General features: G+C 45.8%; 1 protein-coding gene across 2 annotated transcripts in view; it reads right to left on the bottom strand.

The window, feature by feature from the left end:
- Positions 1–17,787, bottom strand: part of Xrra1 (X-ray radiation resistance associated 1) — a 72,873-nt gene that overhangs the window by 26,465 nt on the left and 28,621 nt on the right. Inside the window, exons 8-9 of one of the 2 annotated variants that reach the window (XM_075952362.1) lie at positions 14,333–14,466; positions 78–206 (exon numbers count right to left, since the gene is read on the bottom strand). In XM_075952362.1, the coding sequence (XP_075808477.1) occupies positions 78–206; positions 14,333–14,466 (263 nt within the window). The remainder of the gene's footprint in view (positions 1–77; positions 207–14,332; positions 14,467–17,787) is intronic. The other variant, XM_075952363.1, reaches the window with a different exon arrangement.

The raw sequence follows: 17,787 nt of genomic DNA, 5'->3' as shown, positions 1-17,787 counted from the left end.
GGATTTTGCCCCATGCAGCACTCAGGGTGTGAGCCCCACTGGGTTGGGGATGGTGCAGAGGGGGGCTGTGACATTACCTCCTGAGCCCAGCCAGGCTGGCAAAGCAGCTGGGATTGGACAGTTTGTTGTCATCCAGCATCAGGGTCTCCAGGGCCGGGAACCTCAGGATGTACTTCTTGCTCGTCAGTGATGTCATGGATGCCTCCCTGTGGGCGCAGAGATCTTGGGTACTGAGCAAAGGTAACGATGAGAGCCACTATCCCCAGGAAGAAGGGGAGGAGGACAGGGAGCTGACCAGGGGGATTAACCAGCTTCAAAACTTCTCTGGTGCCAACAAGATGCAGAAATGATCAGAAGGTATAATTCCCACCCACTGGCCCCTCCCCCAAATTCTGCCTGTCCACACTGGCCACTGCATAGGGAAATTTCACTGACAGTGGGCTAGGCTGGGGTAGTCGGGTCAGCAGCTGTGCTGATGGTCAACACCAGCGTGAATGAAGCATGACTAAGTTGTATAGAAAACGTTGCAGATGACACACTGTACAGTTCTGGCCAGAGGAGGACTCCTGGGTATCCTTTGTTGTCCACCCTGGGGACTGGTAGCCACGGGAACAATATGCTCTTAGCTTGGACCATGGCCGTGCCATCAAGGTTTCCTTGAAGAATTCCCAAAACACCTGAGAGTAGGATTTAAGAGGCTGAGGTCCTGATGTGCGCAGGAAGTGGCACACAGGTGGGCAGGAAGTAGTGGCATTTTAGGTGTGACTGTTAATGTGGCCTTGTGCTTCCAAGGTGGATGAGGCCTAGGTTGCTCTAAAGACATAGGGGCAGATGACTCCGATCTCAGTTTCGTCACTCCCTGCACATTCCGCTTCAGTCATAAAATATGCACACATCCCATGCATGAGACATAGGCACACAGGCAACCAGTGAGTGAGCAACATTTCCCCCAAGCCTGCTTCGTTCCAGCACACATCCTTTGAGGAGATCAGTGGGAGGGGTATTGTCCACCTGCCTGTCAATCAGGATGTGTATGCTTATTTTGTTGGAAAGTTTTGTCTGTGTTTTCTGGTGTTCTGTAAGTTTTGCTGCAGGCATGGAGCTGAAACAAGAATGGTTTGGATATTTCTGCTGACAGCAGCCAGTCACCACCTACTGCTGTGGTTACATTTATGATCATGACTGAGAGTTTGTCTCTGAGCTCTGGTCACTGGATTCGGGTTAGCAGGAGCTCAGATATCTTTTGATATAGATGACATTAAAACTGTCTTATGCTGTTCTTATTAAAAAGCTGGCTCTAGAGTGGGAATATGGCTCTTCCTTCGCTAAACCCAGCACACTTATTTAGAAGTTTTCTCTACGTTGCTCTGTCAGTCTGAGCCCCTGACAGTGACAACACAGAAAACAACCAAACAATTTAGAGATGGTTTATGTGAACACTCTCTACTTTAAAATTCCTAAGTTTATTTGGTTAGATAGGGTTAAAAATCTGTTAAAATTAAAACAAAGCTAGCTAAAAATTAAAGCTAGTGACACTGGAAATTGGTGATTAAAAATCTGTACATGGGTAGTTGTAAAGGAAACATAGGACACGATTCCAGTTTGGATTGCCACCATTCTTTACTCAGATGTTACCATTCTGCTGGAGTTAAAGAAAAGATGGCTGTCACAGGATTTCTCCATCATCTTGATTAGAGACAACCACGTGAGATGAGCCTGACCAGGAGACAACACATCTCCAAGGTAGATTTTCATACGGTAATTCATGTCCTGTCCTAAACACAGGGTTTATAAAAAATAATTAAAATATTAAATCTGCACCTCAATGCTTTTGTATACAGAAATATACCTTGCTCTGGCAGCTGAACTTTGTAGTTTAGCGTCACCCAGGTGACAATGATTATAAAGAAAGACATGAAGGGATCAGAGGGAACAGCTGAGGTCTACAAATGTATGGCAGGACTAGAGTCCCAAACAGAGTCCAGTCACATGGATGGACCTTAGGAGTTTTAGAAGTGCCAGGTGACAGTCACCAGAAGCACCGGGTACAGTGAAGTGGAGCAGGCTGAGATCTAAAAGGCAGGCTGTGTACACACTGCCAGGAGTGGGTCAAAGGGAGATCCAGGCGCTCAAAAAGAAAAAATAAAGATACTTCGATAAAAAAAAAAGATTCTTGATACTACAGGAAGACATTTAAGAGATTTAATTTTTTTAAAATAAAGGGTTTCTCTGTGTAGCTTTGGAGCCTGTCCTGGAACTCGCTCTGTAGACCAGGCTGGCCTCAAACCCATGGAGATTCACCTGCTTCTGCCTCCAAGTGCTGGGATTAAAGGCTTGTGCCACCACCTTCCAGTGAGATTTAAATTTTAAGAACAGTTTTTAAAATACTTAAATTTATAAGGCTATGGGACATTTGTGCTTATAAAATGCTTTATATTGTTAATATTTGTACTTAACAGAAAAGGCTAAAAATTAGGGTCACAGCCACAAGCACCAAATGCTAACTGGAAATTAACTGGGGAGTTACTTTCTCGTGATGCAGCAAGACAGCAACCTAAGCTGTCTGACAAAGGGCTTGGAGCAGTTTCTCAGCCCACTGAGTCTCAGCCCTTTGGGGGGTTAATAAAAAACCTTTTTACAGGGGTAGCCTGGGACCACCTGCATGTCAGATGCTTACATTAAGAGTCATAACAAAACTCCAGCTGTAAAATAACGGGAAAATTGTAATGGGGAACTATATTAAAAGGTCAAAGCATTAAAAAAGTTGACAACCAGTGGCTTAGAAATGTCTTTCCTCACTCAAGGTCTATTCAGGCTTAAACATTTAAGTCTAGCCTTCTTATCTTTCCCAGCTTTGCTAAGCTTAAGCTATTTGGATAAACTGAATCATATAAATATTTTATGTTTCACTAAAAAGAGCTTCAATTCAAAATCATTTTTAAAGCTAAACCTGACAGAAATGTAATGTAAAATCTTAGCCTTATAAAAGCGGCTCGGTACTTGTGAAGGGGAGAATGTAGGACCTAGTCATGACAAGCTCAATAGGGGCCTGAGTTTCAGATTGGACCACCCAGGAACAGATCACGGGGTGGGGGGGAAGAGTACTTAACATTCCAAAGGAGAAACCTAAAGTTCCAACCATTGTAAATGGGATCACCTGATATCCCTTAGCCCAGCACATACCATCCCCTTTCACCAGGGCACCCCTAGACAAATGTCAGCCAATCAGAGGTCCTGAACCTTAGAAATACCTCACACCCCACCCCAGGTGAGCTTGAGACTCTCTGATCACGCCAATGCATTGGCAATGCGTTGGACACACGAGAGTCCAAATTTGAACTTTAATAAAAGTTTACTTTTACATCCAGGATCCAGTCTCCTTGTTGGTTTTTCAGGGCACTCCGTGATCTGGGCATCACGGACACAAACCGACTAACTCAGAGGAAGCTCTGGCAGGGACTTGCTTTACTTTATGCAGCAAAGCTTCCCACGGAGACACCAGAGTCATGAATAGTGCTCGAAAAGGAAAGAGAGGCCTCATTTTCAAACCTGCCGGAGGTCACAGTGTACTGAACCTAAATCCCCAAGACAGAACTGAATCTAGGAGGTTGGGCAGCCTCAAGGGCTTTGGTGATCCTGTTGGAATTGAATTATGGCTTAACAGCCTGGATAATCAAAACCTAGAGCCCGCTGACAGAAGGGCATCCAGTGCAAGTCAAAGATGTTAAAGGGTTCTCTACCCTCAGGAGGGCGTGAACCCCTTAAAGCCCCCTCCTCCCACAAGCAGGAAATCTGTCTGGGAATGAGCAGAGACGGAGAGTTTGTAAAGCTGTACCTCTGGACACCCGGCCAAAGAAATGGAAGCGCTGATGTTGTCGTAGACTGCTGTGCACCCCCCCCCCCCCCACGTGTCTGGGCTCTGTGTGCTATTACCCAGTTCGCGAGCTTCAGGCAAGGGGGCTGGAGGTTGAGAATACACATGCAGAGACAGACCAACACGCAGACCTTTTAACACTGATACCAAAGCCCCAAGAATGCCCCCTTTATTGTGTTCAGGGGCAGATTATGTAGAGATAGGCACGCCCCAGCCAAACCCACCAGAAACCACTCTCCTGCCATCAGGAACTCCTGAAGGTCTCGTGCTCAGAGCAGCTGTAGGCACTCAGATCAGGGGAAAAACAAGTTGTTTCACTGCTCCCAACAGTAGACAAGTAATGTAGGCCAACTTATCTGAGGTGCCCCTAAACTCATAAGATGTGAGGGATTATGGGGCTGAGTTTTAGGAAGTGACCCAAAGGCTACTTTCCCCAGAGCTGTCTGCCCACTACAGGAATGACAGGCAGGCTGGAAAGTTGACTGGAAAGTCTGTTGATAGTACCAATGAGGGTCCATGGTGTGCCTCAGAATGGGAGCCTAGGAAAATGCCTATGGGTAAAGTTTAGGGAACCAGAGAACTAAACCCCAAGAGACAGTGTGTACTAGAAATACTTTCAAATAATTTCAGTTACTGTAACCGAATTAAGAAGGTTTGGAATTATCCATGTAGAATGTACACTAGATAATCAGAGAGACTCTCAGTATGCCAAGGAAAAAAGTGATTTAAGTTGTTAAAAGAGAGAGTTGGGACATTTCATTTGGTTCGGTATTTGCATTTAAATTAGATGGAATTGGGTTTAAATGAAAGAGAAAAGCAAGCTCTTGCCTCAGAGCAGCTCATTTGAGCGAGTGCTCGCTCTGACTGTAGCTACCACACCCAGCGCCACCCACACAGAACAGCAAGCAGCACCGTACAGTGTCCAGCTGGACTTGAACAAACCATCAGATGACACCTGCTGGCTGGCGTGGGTCTCTGGGGATGTGGAAGGCACAGGGGCGGGGGGGGGGGAGGCTGCCATTCAGCATGGGGACTGTGGAGGTCAGGGGAAGGCTAGAATTAGACAGGACACCCACGCTTGTTTACTCAGCCCCAAACTGAGGGACTGTTGCTATGGAAAACGCCATGCTGGAGCTCTAGAACACCTCCCTAACAGTAAACTGAAAACTCCATTGTCATCCCGAGGTCACTGCAGAGAGAGCGGTGCTGGCATGGACGCGTGGGAACAGGAAGGCTGTCAAATCATATGACATTCCCATGGAGCAACCCCTGCTCATCTCAGGCCTTGAAGAATGACTGCAGATTATGGGATCTTAACTCCCTGGTGACTCCCTCTCCAGCTGTTGTTGCAGATGTGAAAGCTTTGTATGGTAAATCAACAGAGCTTGTGGCACTTGGAGTGGATCTGAGAACCTGAAAATGGACCCTTCTCTTTATCAGTTAATTAGACTTCCAGAAATAGCTTGCTTTAATCTGACGGGGACTTGTGTATACCTGTGCCCTTTTCCCTCAGGGCCACACGAACTTCAAGCCCTATTATGATCAATCCATAAGAATTTTCATTATTTTGATGTCCCACAGGAAACATCATGCTGGCTGGACTTGGTAATACAGTCACACAGACACACACACCCCAGATGGCACAGTAAGGCTCGCCTGTGTCACAGGCTAAAGGTAAACCACACCTAATTTCCTTGGTGCTCAGGCTGCATTGCCTGTACAAAGCTTCATTGGTCCCGCTGGGTTCCAGGAACCACAAGTGAAGCACTTGTGGCATTCAGACCCGTTGACTAATTTCTCCCGACCACCAGTTTTCAGGACAAGGCTCTTCAGCAGGTTGGGGCTGCAGCGCGAGCTGCTCTTTTGCTGGACTGTCACTCAGCAAGCCCACCCAGGTGCTGACGGTCCAAAGCAACAGATGTGTCACGCAGACAGGGCTGCTGCGTTTCCTGTTTTTCAAGTGAAGCTTGCATTTCTCCATTTTCTCAAGCTGTTCTTTTATTCTCGCTCAGTTATGTACTGGGTTGGGTGATGAATGACAATGCTGTGCTATAAATAGAACCCTTTGTAGGCAGGAATATCGGAAACCATTAAGAGAAAAATATTGCCCCTTTTCCTTTGGAAAACCAGTTTTTGGCAAAGACTGAGATACACATGAGACACAAATGGCCATGTGATGTGAGTCATTCATCACAAACCAGATGTCTGACTGATGGGACTCATCTAGCGACAGAAATGTGCTTTTGAAAATAATGGGCACATTTAAAATGTATTTATGGAGCACTATGCGATGCTTTGAAAATATATACATTATGTAATGTTTGGATCATCATACACACATCTATTTTCTCAAACACATATAATATTCCAAATCTTTTCTTCTAGTTTCTTTTTTTCTTCCTTCCTTCCTTACCATCCAGCACATACTTATAATTGAGAACTCACTTCTCCTCTATACCCAGAGCTCTATACCTGTCAATCCCCTCTTCCCATTGTCCTCTCCCAGCTCTCCTCAGCCTCTATTTCATTCTGCTCTCAGCGTCTATGGGATAAACTTTTCATTATTCTGTGTGTGGGGAGGTTATGGTGTATGTGTATGTGTGTGGGGTGTGTGTGTGTGTGTGGGTATGTGTGTGGGGTGTATGTGTGTGGGTATGTGTGTGGGGTGTATGTGTGGGGGGGTGTATGTGTATGTGTGTGGGGAGGATGTATATGTGTGTGGGGAGGATGTATATGTATGTGTGTGGGTGTATATGTATGTGTGGGTGTATGTGTATGGGTGTGGGAGGTGTATGTGTGTGTGTGGGTGTATGTGTATGAGTGTGGGGGGTGTATGTGTGTGTGGTTATGTGTATGTGTGTGGGGGTGTATGTGTATGTGTGTGGGGAGGATGTATATGTGTGTGGGAAGGATGTATATGTGTGTGGGGAGGATGTATATGTGTGTGGGGAGGATGTAATGTGTGTGGGGAGGATGTGTATGTGTGTGGGGAGGATGTATATGTGTGTGGGGAGGATGTGTATGTGTGTGGGGAGGATGTATATGTGTGTGGGGAGGATGTAATGTGTGTGGGGAGGATGTGTATGTGTGTGGGGAGGATGTATATGTGTGTGGGGAGGATGTATATGTGTGTGGGTGTATATGTGCGTGTGGGTGTATGTGTATGGGTGTGGGGGGTGTATGTGTGTGGTTATGTGTGGGGGAGGTGTATGTGTGTGGTTATGTGTGGGGGAGGTGTATGTGTGTGGTTATGTGTGGGGGAGGTGTATGTGTGTGTGGTTATGTGTATGTGTGTGTGTGGGTGTATGTGTGTGTGTGTGGTGTATGTGTGTATGTATGTGTGGGTGTATGTATGTGTGGGTGTATGTGTGTGGGGAGGATGTATTGTGTGTGTGGGGGGGGTGGGTGTATGTGTGTATGTATGTGTGTGTGTGGTTATGTGTATGTATGTGTGGGTGTATGTGTGTCGGTGTACGTGTGAGTGGTTATGTGTATGTGGGGGGGTGTATGTGTATGTGTGTGGGGTTATATGGTGTATATATGCACATGTCTATGCAACTGGGTTCATCCATGTGTGGGGGCAGAGGTCAAAGCCAGGGGTCTTTACCACTTTCTACTTTTTTCTCTTGAGACAGTGTCTCTCACTGAAGCTGGAGGTCACTGTTTGGGGACCCCTAGAGGCCATCTGCCTGCCTGCCCCAGTGTGAGAGTTACAGGTGGGTACCCAGACACACCCCAACTTTTGCCCTCTGAAACATTCCCTACCTCCTGTTTAAAAAAAATAAAAGTAGGATTTCATCTTTCCCAGACTGACCTCAAATTCACAATGTATTCTCAGACTTCAGATCCTCTTGGCTCCACTTCCTAAGTTCTAGGATCAGGTGCCACCTAGTTTGTGTGCTGCTGGGAATTGAACTCTGGGCTTTGTGATGCTAAGTATTCACTTTACCAACAGAGCTCAATTCCCAGCTGGGTTTCACAAATCAGATTCCAAGTTTGAGTGAGATCTCTCAGTATTTGTCTTTCCACGTCGGTTTCAGAATGTCTGAAATTCCCGTGGTGCCTAGCCCAGCTGCGCCACTATCTCCCATCAGCTCACCACCAAAGCCCTGCACCTGCTAGATGGGGGAAATGCCTCCACTGTACTCAAAAATTATTCCATATTGATATGCCAGCATCAATGAAAAATGAGCTGTCATGGTTAGCTCTACACAGCAGTAAAGCTTACAGCAACGCACCTGATTGTCCATGCGCTAGCGTGGAGAGAGAGTCAGAAGTACAGATCTTCTCCAGGCAGTGGGTGGATAATAAAAGCTTGTTAAAAAAAAAAAAAGACTGCTAACGGGTGGCTGGGCTGATCTCTGAATGGACTTTCAGATGGATGGAGGGTAGAAGGCTATTTCTGTCCTCTGTGGGTGTACATACTGCAGAGATCCCAGCCATCAGATGGACAAGGTGACCTAATTCTGTGGCTGTCAGGCGGCCAACTGGCCTCCACAGCAGGGAGGAAGACTATGCACTTCCCGTCCTCAAAGCACACAGTGCCTCATCTGCCAGCAGCAGAGATCACTGCTGTGCCCCAAAGGCACCTTTTCAGGAGTTCGAGCAGTCCAGTGAGGACAGACTGGCTGCAATACATCCCTTCCTTCACACTTGAGTGTTTGTCCCTATTAAAGTGATCCGGCAGTTTGGGATCTGCCCACAGCGTTCTACATGGAACTGCAGTATTATTACAGTAATACCGTGTTGACTGAGTATTGACATAAATACAATCTTTGTTTCTGCTTAGGGCTCTGGGTTCTGTCTTTCATCCTAGTCTCAGGTCACGCCAGCCTAACACTTCCTGTAGAGAGGTCTACAGGTGAGGAGTTCATTTAGCTTTTGCTTATCTTGAAATGCCTTAGTTTCTCCCTTACCACAGAAAGACGGCTTGTTTTTATGTGTGTGTGTGTGTGTGTGTGCGTGCGTGTGTGTGTGTGTACCTGTGAATGCAGGATCTACGGGGGCCACACAGCATTGAATTCCCTGTAGCTGGAGTCCAGCAGGCCATTGAAAGCTCCTGGGTGTGGCTGCTAGGAATAGAGACTGGGTCCTCTCAAGGGTAGCATGGACTCAGTCATCCCTCTAGCATCCTGAAGGGCAGGAGACATGGGACTCCTGGTAGGCAGGTTTTTCTTTTAGCACTCTGAATATGTCAGACTTCTGCCTTCTAGCTGCCAAAGTCAAGAATCATCTGATACTCTTACTGAGACTCCGTCATGTGAAGGGTCATTTCCCTTGTACTGGTTTCAAACTTCTCTTTATCTTTGACACAAATTATAGTGTGTGCACCAAGTTCACTGGGCTTCACGGATGCTTATATTCATATAAAGCTTGGAAACTTATTATAGGGTCATTATTTCTTCAAATAATCTCTCTCCCTCCCTCCCTGCCTGTCTTGTTCCTCCCCCTCTCCTTTTCCTCCTCCCTCTTTCCTTCCCTCCCCTCCCTCCCTCCCTCCCTCTCTTCTTTCCTCTCCTCCTCCCTCTCCCAGCTTGCCCCTCTTCCTCTTCCAGGGCTTCCATAGAACACAGATTGATTTGCTTGACAGTATCTTCAGGGACCTCTGGCTCTGAAGAGGAGAGTCCTTTTAGTTCTCAGACTTAATAAGCCTGCCTTTGGACTCCTCCGATAACCTTTTCACTTCAATACTTTGTACAGTTTTTGTTTCTTCTCAGGCTCTCACTCTTTGATATTCATATTTTGCTTGTACATCATTTTCCTGACTTTCCCCTTGTCTTCTTGGCTCTTTTGGCATCTTTACCACGGTTGAAATTTCTCTCTAGAAGATCTTCCTTCAGATTTTCCTGAGAGATCCAGAACAGCTTCAAGGCTGCTGGCTGAGATGGTCCAGCCTCACAGACTATTCTAGTCAGGACTTGACCATTACCTAATTTTCTCAGGGTCCCCCAAAGATGCCAATGCTCCCAAACAACAGGAAGCAGTCTAGAAAACACAATTTCTATATTCCTGAGAGGTGGGGTGTATGGTTTTTGGATATTTGGTGGGTTATGAATGTTTATCATTGTTTAAGAGGGTTGGTTACAAATTGTTATTGGTCATGGTTAAAAAACTAAACAAAGGACATTAGATTCAGGGATCTCTTTCTGAAGAAAAAAGGGAGCTATAGTATAAAAATGATGAGATAAAAGGGTGGATTGTAGAGTCTACTTTTGAATGACCACTAGTCTCAAATACTTTACATTGGTATGGATTTTTGTACAGTGATACAAATTTAAGGTTATTTTTATTAGAACATACAATACTTACATTTCTCCTCTTATTTAAGGCATTGCACCTATGCAGCTCATTTAATAATGCAATGTAAATTTTTAGTTTTTGAAAGTTATTAAAAACTACTTAGGATAATAAAGAAATATAGGTTAGTAGTTAGTCACCTATAACAATCAAACTTTTAGCTAGGCAGTAGTGATGCACTCCTTTAGTCCCAGCACTCGGGAGGCAGAGGCAGGTGGATCTATGTGAGTTTGAGGCCAGCCTGGTCTACAAAAGCTATTTCCAGGACAGGCTCCAAAGCTATACAGAGAAACCCTGTCTCAAAAAACCAAAAAAATGAAACAAAACAAAAACAAAAAGCAAAAAACCCTTTTAGTCATGTATGTTTTCAAGATCAAACATATATTTTAGATAGATAGATGGTCTTCAAACACTTCAAAGACCTACAGAATATGACATTTAAAACTTTTTGTTAACATAGGACTTTTCGTGACAGTGAGACGCATCTGCTCCTGGCAGCATCGATTGACTTCAGAGATGATGGGCATTGAAGAAACTTCATATGGAGTCTGCTTTCAATGTGGCAAAACTGGCCATTTGGGCAAGAAACTGCTCTTGACTGCTGACAGTATACTGTACAAACTGGACAACAGGAACAAAGGAGAAAGACTGTTTAACTTTCCCACAGTAAGGCAGGAAAGTCCTTCAAAAATTCCTGCTTCATAGAAGAGTCTGCCAGATATTCCAGGTTTGTACTCCTAAGGTTGGATGCCCCAACAATGCAGAAGAACATTGAGTGACTGTCCAGGTGTCTCATTTCTATAGGTTTGGAAATGGCTTTCACTATAATCACTGTCTACTCAGGTAATATTATTTCTTCTGGGGTCTTTGACAGAGTTGAAGACTAGGAGTCAAAGTTGCAGTTTTCCTTAGTTATGACAGAAGGTAAATTAGGTACAGAGCTTTGGACTCATCAAGATAGAATAAATAATGGAGCATTTTCTCCAGATATGCCAAATACAAATGGGCTGGACATTGTAAATGCAATTCTTACCTGATAATGTTCTTTTTTTATATAGTTTTTTATGTTACCCATTCCTTTTTACTTAGACAAGAAGGGAGGAAAGCTGTGGAATAGTCCTTTACACTGTGTGAAGTTATGTCACTGTGATTAGCTTAATAAAAAAGCTAAATGGTCCATAGCTAGGCAGGAGCTTGGGGGCAGAGAGGACCCTGGGAAGAAGGCAGAGTCACCAGTCAGGCATGACAACACCGGGAAGGGCATAATAGAAATGAGGTAATGAGCACATGGAAGAATGTAGATTAAAAATAGGACTAATTTAAGTTATAAGAGCTAGTTAGAAACAAGCCTAGGCTAAGGTCGAGCTTTCATGATTAGTAATAAATCTCTGTGCCATTTTTGTGAGCTGGCAGCCCAAAGAAGAATCTGCTTACAAAGATGACTGCAGCAATTGTGACTATTTTGTTACATTTTCTTCTTGTTTTATAGACATATGAGTGTGTGCATGTGCACTGCAGATATAAGCTGCTAGGTGATCACTGACTTCATAACTTAGTTTTTGGTTATAAAACATCTGCATAAGTGTTTTTTTTTTCTGAGACAGTCTCACTATGTACCCCAGGCTGACCTCAAATTCACAGTGTAGCTCAGGCTAGCATTGAACTCTCATCCTCCGCCTTTCTCTTCCAAGCAATTACAGGCAATGCTACCATGCCTGGCTCCTACATTTCTATGGAAGCAGTCGTTCAGAGATAGATACAGAAGCTGATGGAACTACATGTCAGCATGTTGTGGAGTAGGGAGAGTGTCTTCAAATGTCAGTTACATGAAGCCTATGGTGGTTGTTACTGTTGTGTGGGAATGAAATATAGAGAGGAGAGAGATACTAGGGCTCCAAGGGGTGGGTGTACCAGTCATCTGCCTCCATGCCCTCAGCCTTCACCCCTTCCCTCTGTGCTCAGCTCTGCATGGCAGACTTAACTATGCGTGCCAAACTGACTTTTTAACCTGGCTGTAGTGCTATCAATTGAAGGGACGGGTAAGACTCTGCCAACCCAGGAAAGTGGGGGCAAATCTTCCTCCCGGCTTCATACAGCAGCAGCGTGGGAACAGAGACAGTGGTGAGTGTCCAGGCAGCAGGGCTAGAACGAGCAGCGGCCTCTCTTCAAGTCCAGGTGCAGACTCCCGGCTCAACAGCTGAGTGTCGGCCCTCCTTCCTTTGTTCTTCCACATCCCTCAGAAGTGCCCTAAGATTTATATAATGGATTCTCTCTACTTATCATTGGCAAGGCTGGAGGTGGAATAAAGGCTTGCTGGTTCTGAGTTTTAAAAGAGCCCTTATCTCTAGGAGCACATATTGAATATTTATAGATGACACATGAATCTTCTGATTCATTTGTGAGCAGAGTCATTTATAGCTGGGTACATTTTTCTTAAGAATAATCTACAATAGGGCATGAGGGGGGTATAGCTGTAACAGATTGGCCATGACCTCACAACTGTCTGGTGCTAACTACTGGGTGGTAGGGGCATGGGAACCCATCTTACCACTTACTCTCCTTCCGATACACAGTTTGTCCTCTGTGGTGACAAACACCCACGAAAAGCAACTTACTTATGTTTTTTATGTTTGAGTTTTGTTGACACTTATGTCTGTACCCCAGAAGATGGCATCAGATAGTTCTGAGGCACCATCTGAGGGCTGGGAGTTGAACTCAGGACCTCTGTGAGAGAAGCCAGTGCTCTTACCCACTGAGCCATCGCTCCACGGAAAAGCAACTTACAGGGAAGAACCATTTCTTTTAGCTATTGGCTTCAGTTGGGATCCTTTATTCTCTTGATTCTGAGCTTGAGATGGAGTCGTGCGACTGGAGTCTATGGCAGAGGTTACCAACCTCAGGGAGGGCAGGAATCAGAGAGAGACAAAGGATGGGAGGGGGTACAAGATCCCCCAAGGACCTTCCCAGGAAATGACTTCCCGTAGCCAGGCCTCCCTTCCTAAACTTCCTGTCCCTCCCACAACAGCCCTACAGGCTGGGGACCTACCCTTTAGTGTATAAAACATTTGAGGGCGTATTACAAAGTCAAACCATAGCTTTCCTTTTAGACATTTCTGAAATTTTCCACAGTAAAAATACCAATGGTGATCTCTCTGTACTCAGAGCAAGCAAATTCTCAATTGCAATACTTTTTTGTGAGTCTGACTGAGGCATGTCCTATCACAGAGAAAGCCTAGCTTCAAATGTAGTCAGCACAAAGGCAAGCAAAACTTTGTGCAAGCCATAGACACCCTAACAGAAGTTCCACGTGACACCAGAACCCAGCACACAAATCCAGCAGATTCATTTGAAGGCCTTTTCAGATTTATAAGCCCCTTCACTTTCCTTTTTAAAAATATACATTTTTAATATGTATAGGTGCTTCATGTATGTCTGCCCACCACGTGTATGCAGTGCCCAAGGAGGCCAGAAGAGGGCACTGACCTATGGAACTGGAGTTACAGATGATTGTTAGCTGCTATGTGGGTGTTGAGAACTAAGCCAGGTCCTTGATGCAAGAGCAACAAGGTGCTTTTAACTGTTTAACCAACTCTCCAGCCCTCCTTTTCTTTTTTACAGGAGACAAGGTCTCAATATGTAACCCAGGTTGACCTTGAACTCCCATGAACCTCTTACCTCAGCCTCTCACATACTGATAAAATAGGTACAGGCTACCACTAAAGGTTCATAAATACCCAGTTTTTCCTCAGTTAGTTTGGAAACAAAATGATCCTAACTAATGAAACCCTAAATGCAATGATCGATCACTATCATCCCCACCCCCGAGCAACTAACAAACTGCTGTCAATCATCGCTGTCATTGTCTTCCATGGTGGCAATGGACATCATCACTAGGAATGTCCCATCAGTATCCCTATTGGTCAACATCAGCTGACTACATATTGGATGAAAAGCACCAGATCTTTGACTCGCTGCCGCAGATCAGGAATGAGTGAGGCAGAGCCCTTGCTCTGAGTGCTCCTCACCCTCAGATGTTCCAGCCATCTAGATAGCCACCTCCTATAAAGATTTGTGTTTAGCTAGCCCAGGTCAGAGCAGAGTAGCCAAATACTAGACTGACTGAGGGGACATGCAGAATAAACCCAGGGGTGTAGAACTTACTGTTCTGCAACAGCCATGTTGGGTGGCAGAGAGGTGAGCCCATTGCCTGTGAGGAGAAGCACACGGAGATGCGGCAGAATCCCCAGATCACAGATGGCCTCCTCAGTCAGGCTGTTGAAGGAAAGGTCCAAGAACTACCATACAAAACAAAAGAAGGGATAACAGAAGTAACACGTGACACGAGGCCCAAACACACGCGGGAGCTAGCTCCGTCCCCTCCTCCTTCCTGGGAAACCTCACCACCCACACATTCACAGCCTGTGGGGGTCAGGCTCAGTCCTCCTTCAGTCTTAGCTGCTACAGCACAGCTCTGTCTCCCTGGGGGGCAGAGAGTCCTCCCTACCCCTGGCCTGTCCCCCCAGTCACCCTCTTCATGTTTCTGGGCACTGGAAGCTCATCCCCAGAAAGCCATCTCAAAGGTGCTTCCTTATAAAACAGTCCCCAGCCCTCAGGCAGGTGGCTGCCTCCCTCCCCTGGCTTTGTCAGCTTTCTCTAAGCTACCCCAGGATACTTGTCCAAGGCTGCATGTCTTCAGATAGCTGGAGATGTCTAATATGTCTGGCACATGGTGGAAGAGGTCAGGGGCCATGTCACTGCCGTATGGTAGCCTTATTACTCAGCACAGGCCCTTACACGAAGCAGACACACATGCAAGTGCGCTGAAATGAGCCAGCTGATGAGGACAATGTGTCCAGTGGTCACCACATCAGCCACTGTCTCATCATCATCTCCTCATTTACCCCCCCATGCTGAAGGCTTATTTCATCCTGACCCTCTGGGAGCTCCGAGATTTCCTGGGCTGCAAGATCTCTATGTCCATCTGTTAATAAATGATGTTGCTGGGCTCAGAGAAACTCCTGTACTGGTGGGTAGTCAACACAGAGACTCACAGCCAATCCGAGTACAGAGAGTAAGTGGCTGCGGAGCACCCGACCTTGATAGGACATCTATACCCTCTCCTTCAAGGCTCAGGGGATATCACAGAAGGGGGTAGCAAGAGTTTAAGAAACAGAGGTTGGGGAGGGGATGCTGTAAAACTGTCTTCTGGGTGTGACGTGGATGGTGCACTCATGACCTCACTGTGGTTGTGGAAGGAGAAAGGGCTCGTGGGGCCCCGTCCCTCTGGGAAGGACTACTGGTAGTTAACAGTGGTGGGGGAAGGGTATCACTTTCCTCAGTGGTGATAAATTGTCCGTGTTCTGGTAAATAACCTCCCACCTACACTCAGCAAGCAGCCCAGAGGGCCACGTGCACACAGGTCATAGAGGAAGGACTTGGGAAGAAGGGTTTAAGCAGGAGAGGAAGGGGATGAAACAGGGTACTAGAGGGGGAAAGGATTCAAATTCATTGTATGCGTACATGAAACTGCCAGAGGATAACGAGTAAGAAAATTTAAAAGAAGAAAAAGAAGCGATACCTCTACGATATCCATCTAGACACACACCACAAGCCACAGAGGCAACAACGGCCAGGTCTGCCAGAATGTCAGCACAGGCTTCACACAGTGGCAGCGTCTGAGCCATCCTCAGACAAGACTGTTAAAGGCAGGGAGTGCTGGAGAGAGAGAGAGCACAAACTGGGAGCAGGAGGCAGCCATCTTCTTGCTGGTTCTGAGAACTGTAAAGGTTTGGGTATCAGTGACACCTGTGGTAAAGGAGAGGCTGGGCACCAACAGCAAAGGGAGCACTCAAGGTGCACATAGCAGGGCCATCTCACTTGGCTGGAACAAGGCCTGGAAATAGACTCTGAGAATTACACATGAAGATGGGAAAGCCCTGTCTCTGTCAAGGCGTATGGATTTGTATCTGCCTCCTTCATGTCTCTCATCGTCCCTCCAACCCGTTCCTCATACAGCAGCCAGACACGTTTTCTAAAACACAACTCTGACCACAACATGATCCCCGTCCCATAAGATAGTTTCAGCTACTTAGCAAGTCCAAGACACGCCAAGGTCTGTCCTAAGCCACTTCAGGCTCACACAGCGCTACCCGTCCAAAACTCTCACCTCCCCCCATCCCACCCACATTTGAAATGGTTCCCCAGTATTCAAGCTCAGCAGTCAGCACACCAAGGCCAATGAGTCAAATCCAGCCTGATGCCCATTTGTGGCCGATGAGCAAAGGATGATCTTTACATTTAAAAATAAAAACAAGAGGCCAGGTTAGGTGGCACACGCCTTTCATCCCAGTGCTCGGGAGGCAGTATCAGGCAGACCTCTGTGAGGTGAGGCCAGTATGGTCTACAGAGTGAGTTCTAGGACAGCCAGGATTGCACAGAGAAACCGTGTCTCAAAAATAAACAACAAACAACCAAATAGAAGAATAGTGTGTTCCATGCGGCAATTATGAGTAGTTCATAACTCAACATCACGCTTGGTTCCCTCCACTCTGTCTATAGTTCTTCCCTTCTACAGAGGCATGGATGACTAGTTATGACAGTCATAATTAATTATGAATATATGGAATAAAAGTTTAAGATACTTAATTTCTTGTCTTACAGAAAAAAAAACCTGTGGACCCCAATTCTACTGCTTTGGCTATTTAATGCTGGGTCCAGATTTGCTTTCAAATAACAGCTAAGTTTTCCAAAACTGTGGAGGAATTCCACTCTGGGCTGCTCCCCTTGGGGCAGGCTCGCTGACAGCCAAGGACAGATCTTCCTAGACTGGCTGCAGTATCTGCTGAGTCACATTGGGTTTTATTACACATTAGAGTATTCATTACTGTGAGATGCAAATTTGGGATATTTGACATGTTTATCTTTTTTCCTAAGGAGCCCTTGCAAATCACAGAGAGACAAGAACAAACGACCAGTCCAGAGATTTCCCTCTCTCATCTATATTCTGCAACCTAAAATGAGTGTTTTCTTTTGTCGACAAATTCTTTTGACTAATACCGGGTCTGGAGGATAAATAACCCTCATCAGATGCAATCAGACTGTACAGGGGGGTCACATACAAGATCAGTCGTGATGAACATTAGATCCCGGGCTAGCCATTCAGAGCCAATCTGTGACCACATCCCTCTGGATGGCCGCTGGCACTTGTGGAGTGTTTGGGGTATGTGGGAGGAGGAAGACATGATCCATGGCACTATATGCAGTTCTCAGGAGATCAGTGACTGTTCTCTGAAAAGGTCAAACAACAGTGGAAGTCCATAGGGGCAGCTGGGCCTGGCGGCCAGAGAAATGACTCCTTGGATCTCTACTGTCGAGGATCCACCTCCCACTGTCAGCACCAAAATATCATACAGAACGAGGCTCTAACATAGCTCCAAACTGCATCAGTTACTTTTTATTTTGGATTTTATTGGATTTGACAGTTTGCCTACTGAATAAGTCTGAGGACCAACGCGTGTCCCAAGTCAGAGCAAACTGCTGTCATCTTCAGTGTGACTCGAAACCACGGAAAAAGTCAGCCCTACATTCAGCACTAGACGTTTTCAGAATGTGAGGAC

Source organism: Microtus pennsylvanicus, chromosome 18 (genome assembly GCF_037038515.1).
Source record: "Microtus pennsylvanicus isolate mMicPen1 chromosome 18, mMicPen1.hap1, whole genome shotgun sequence".
NCBI lineage: Eukaryota > Metazoa > Chordata > Mammalia > Rodentia > Cricetidae > Microtus > Microtus pennsylvanicus.
The sequence above is the reverse complement of the archived record's forward strand: the minus strand, read 5'-3'. Positions and strand labels throughout refer to the sequence as shown.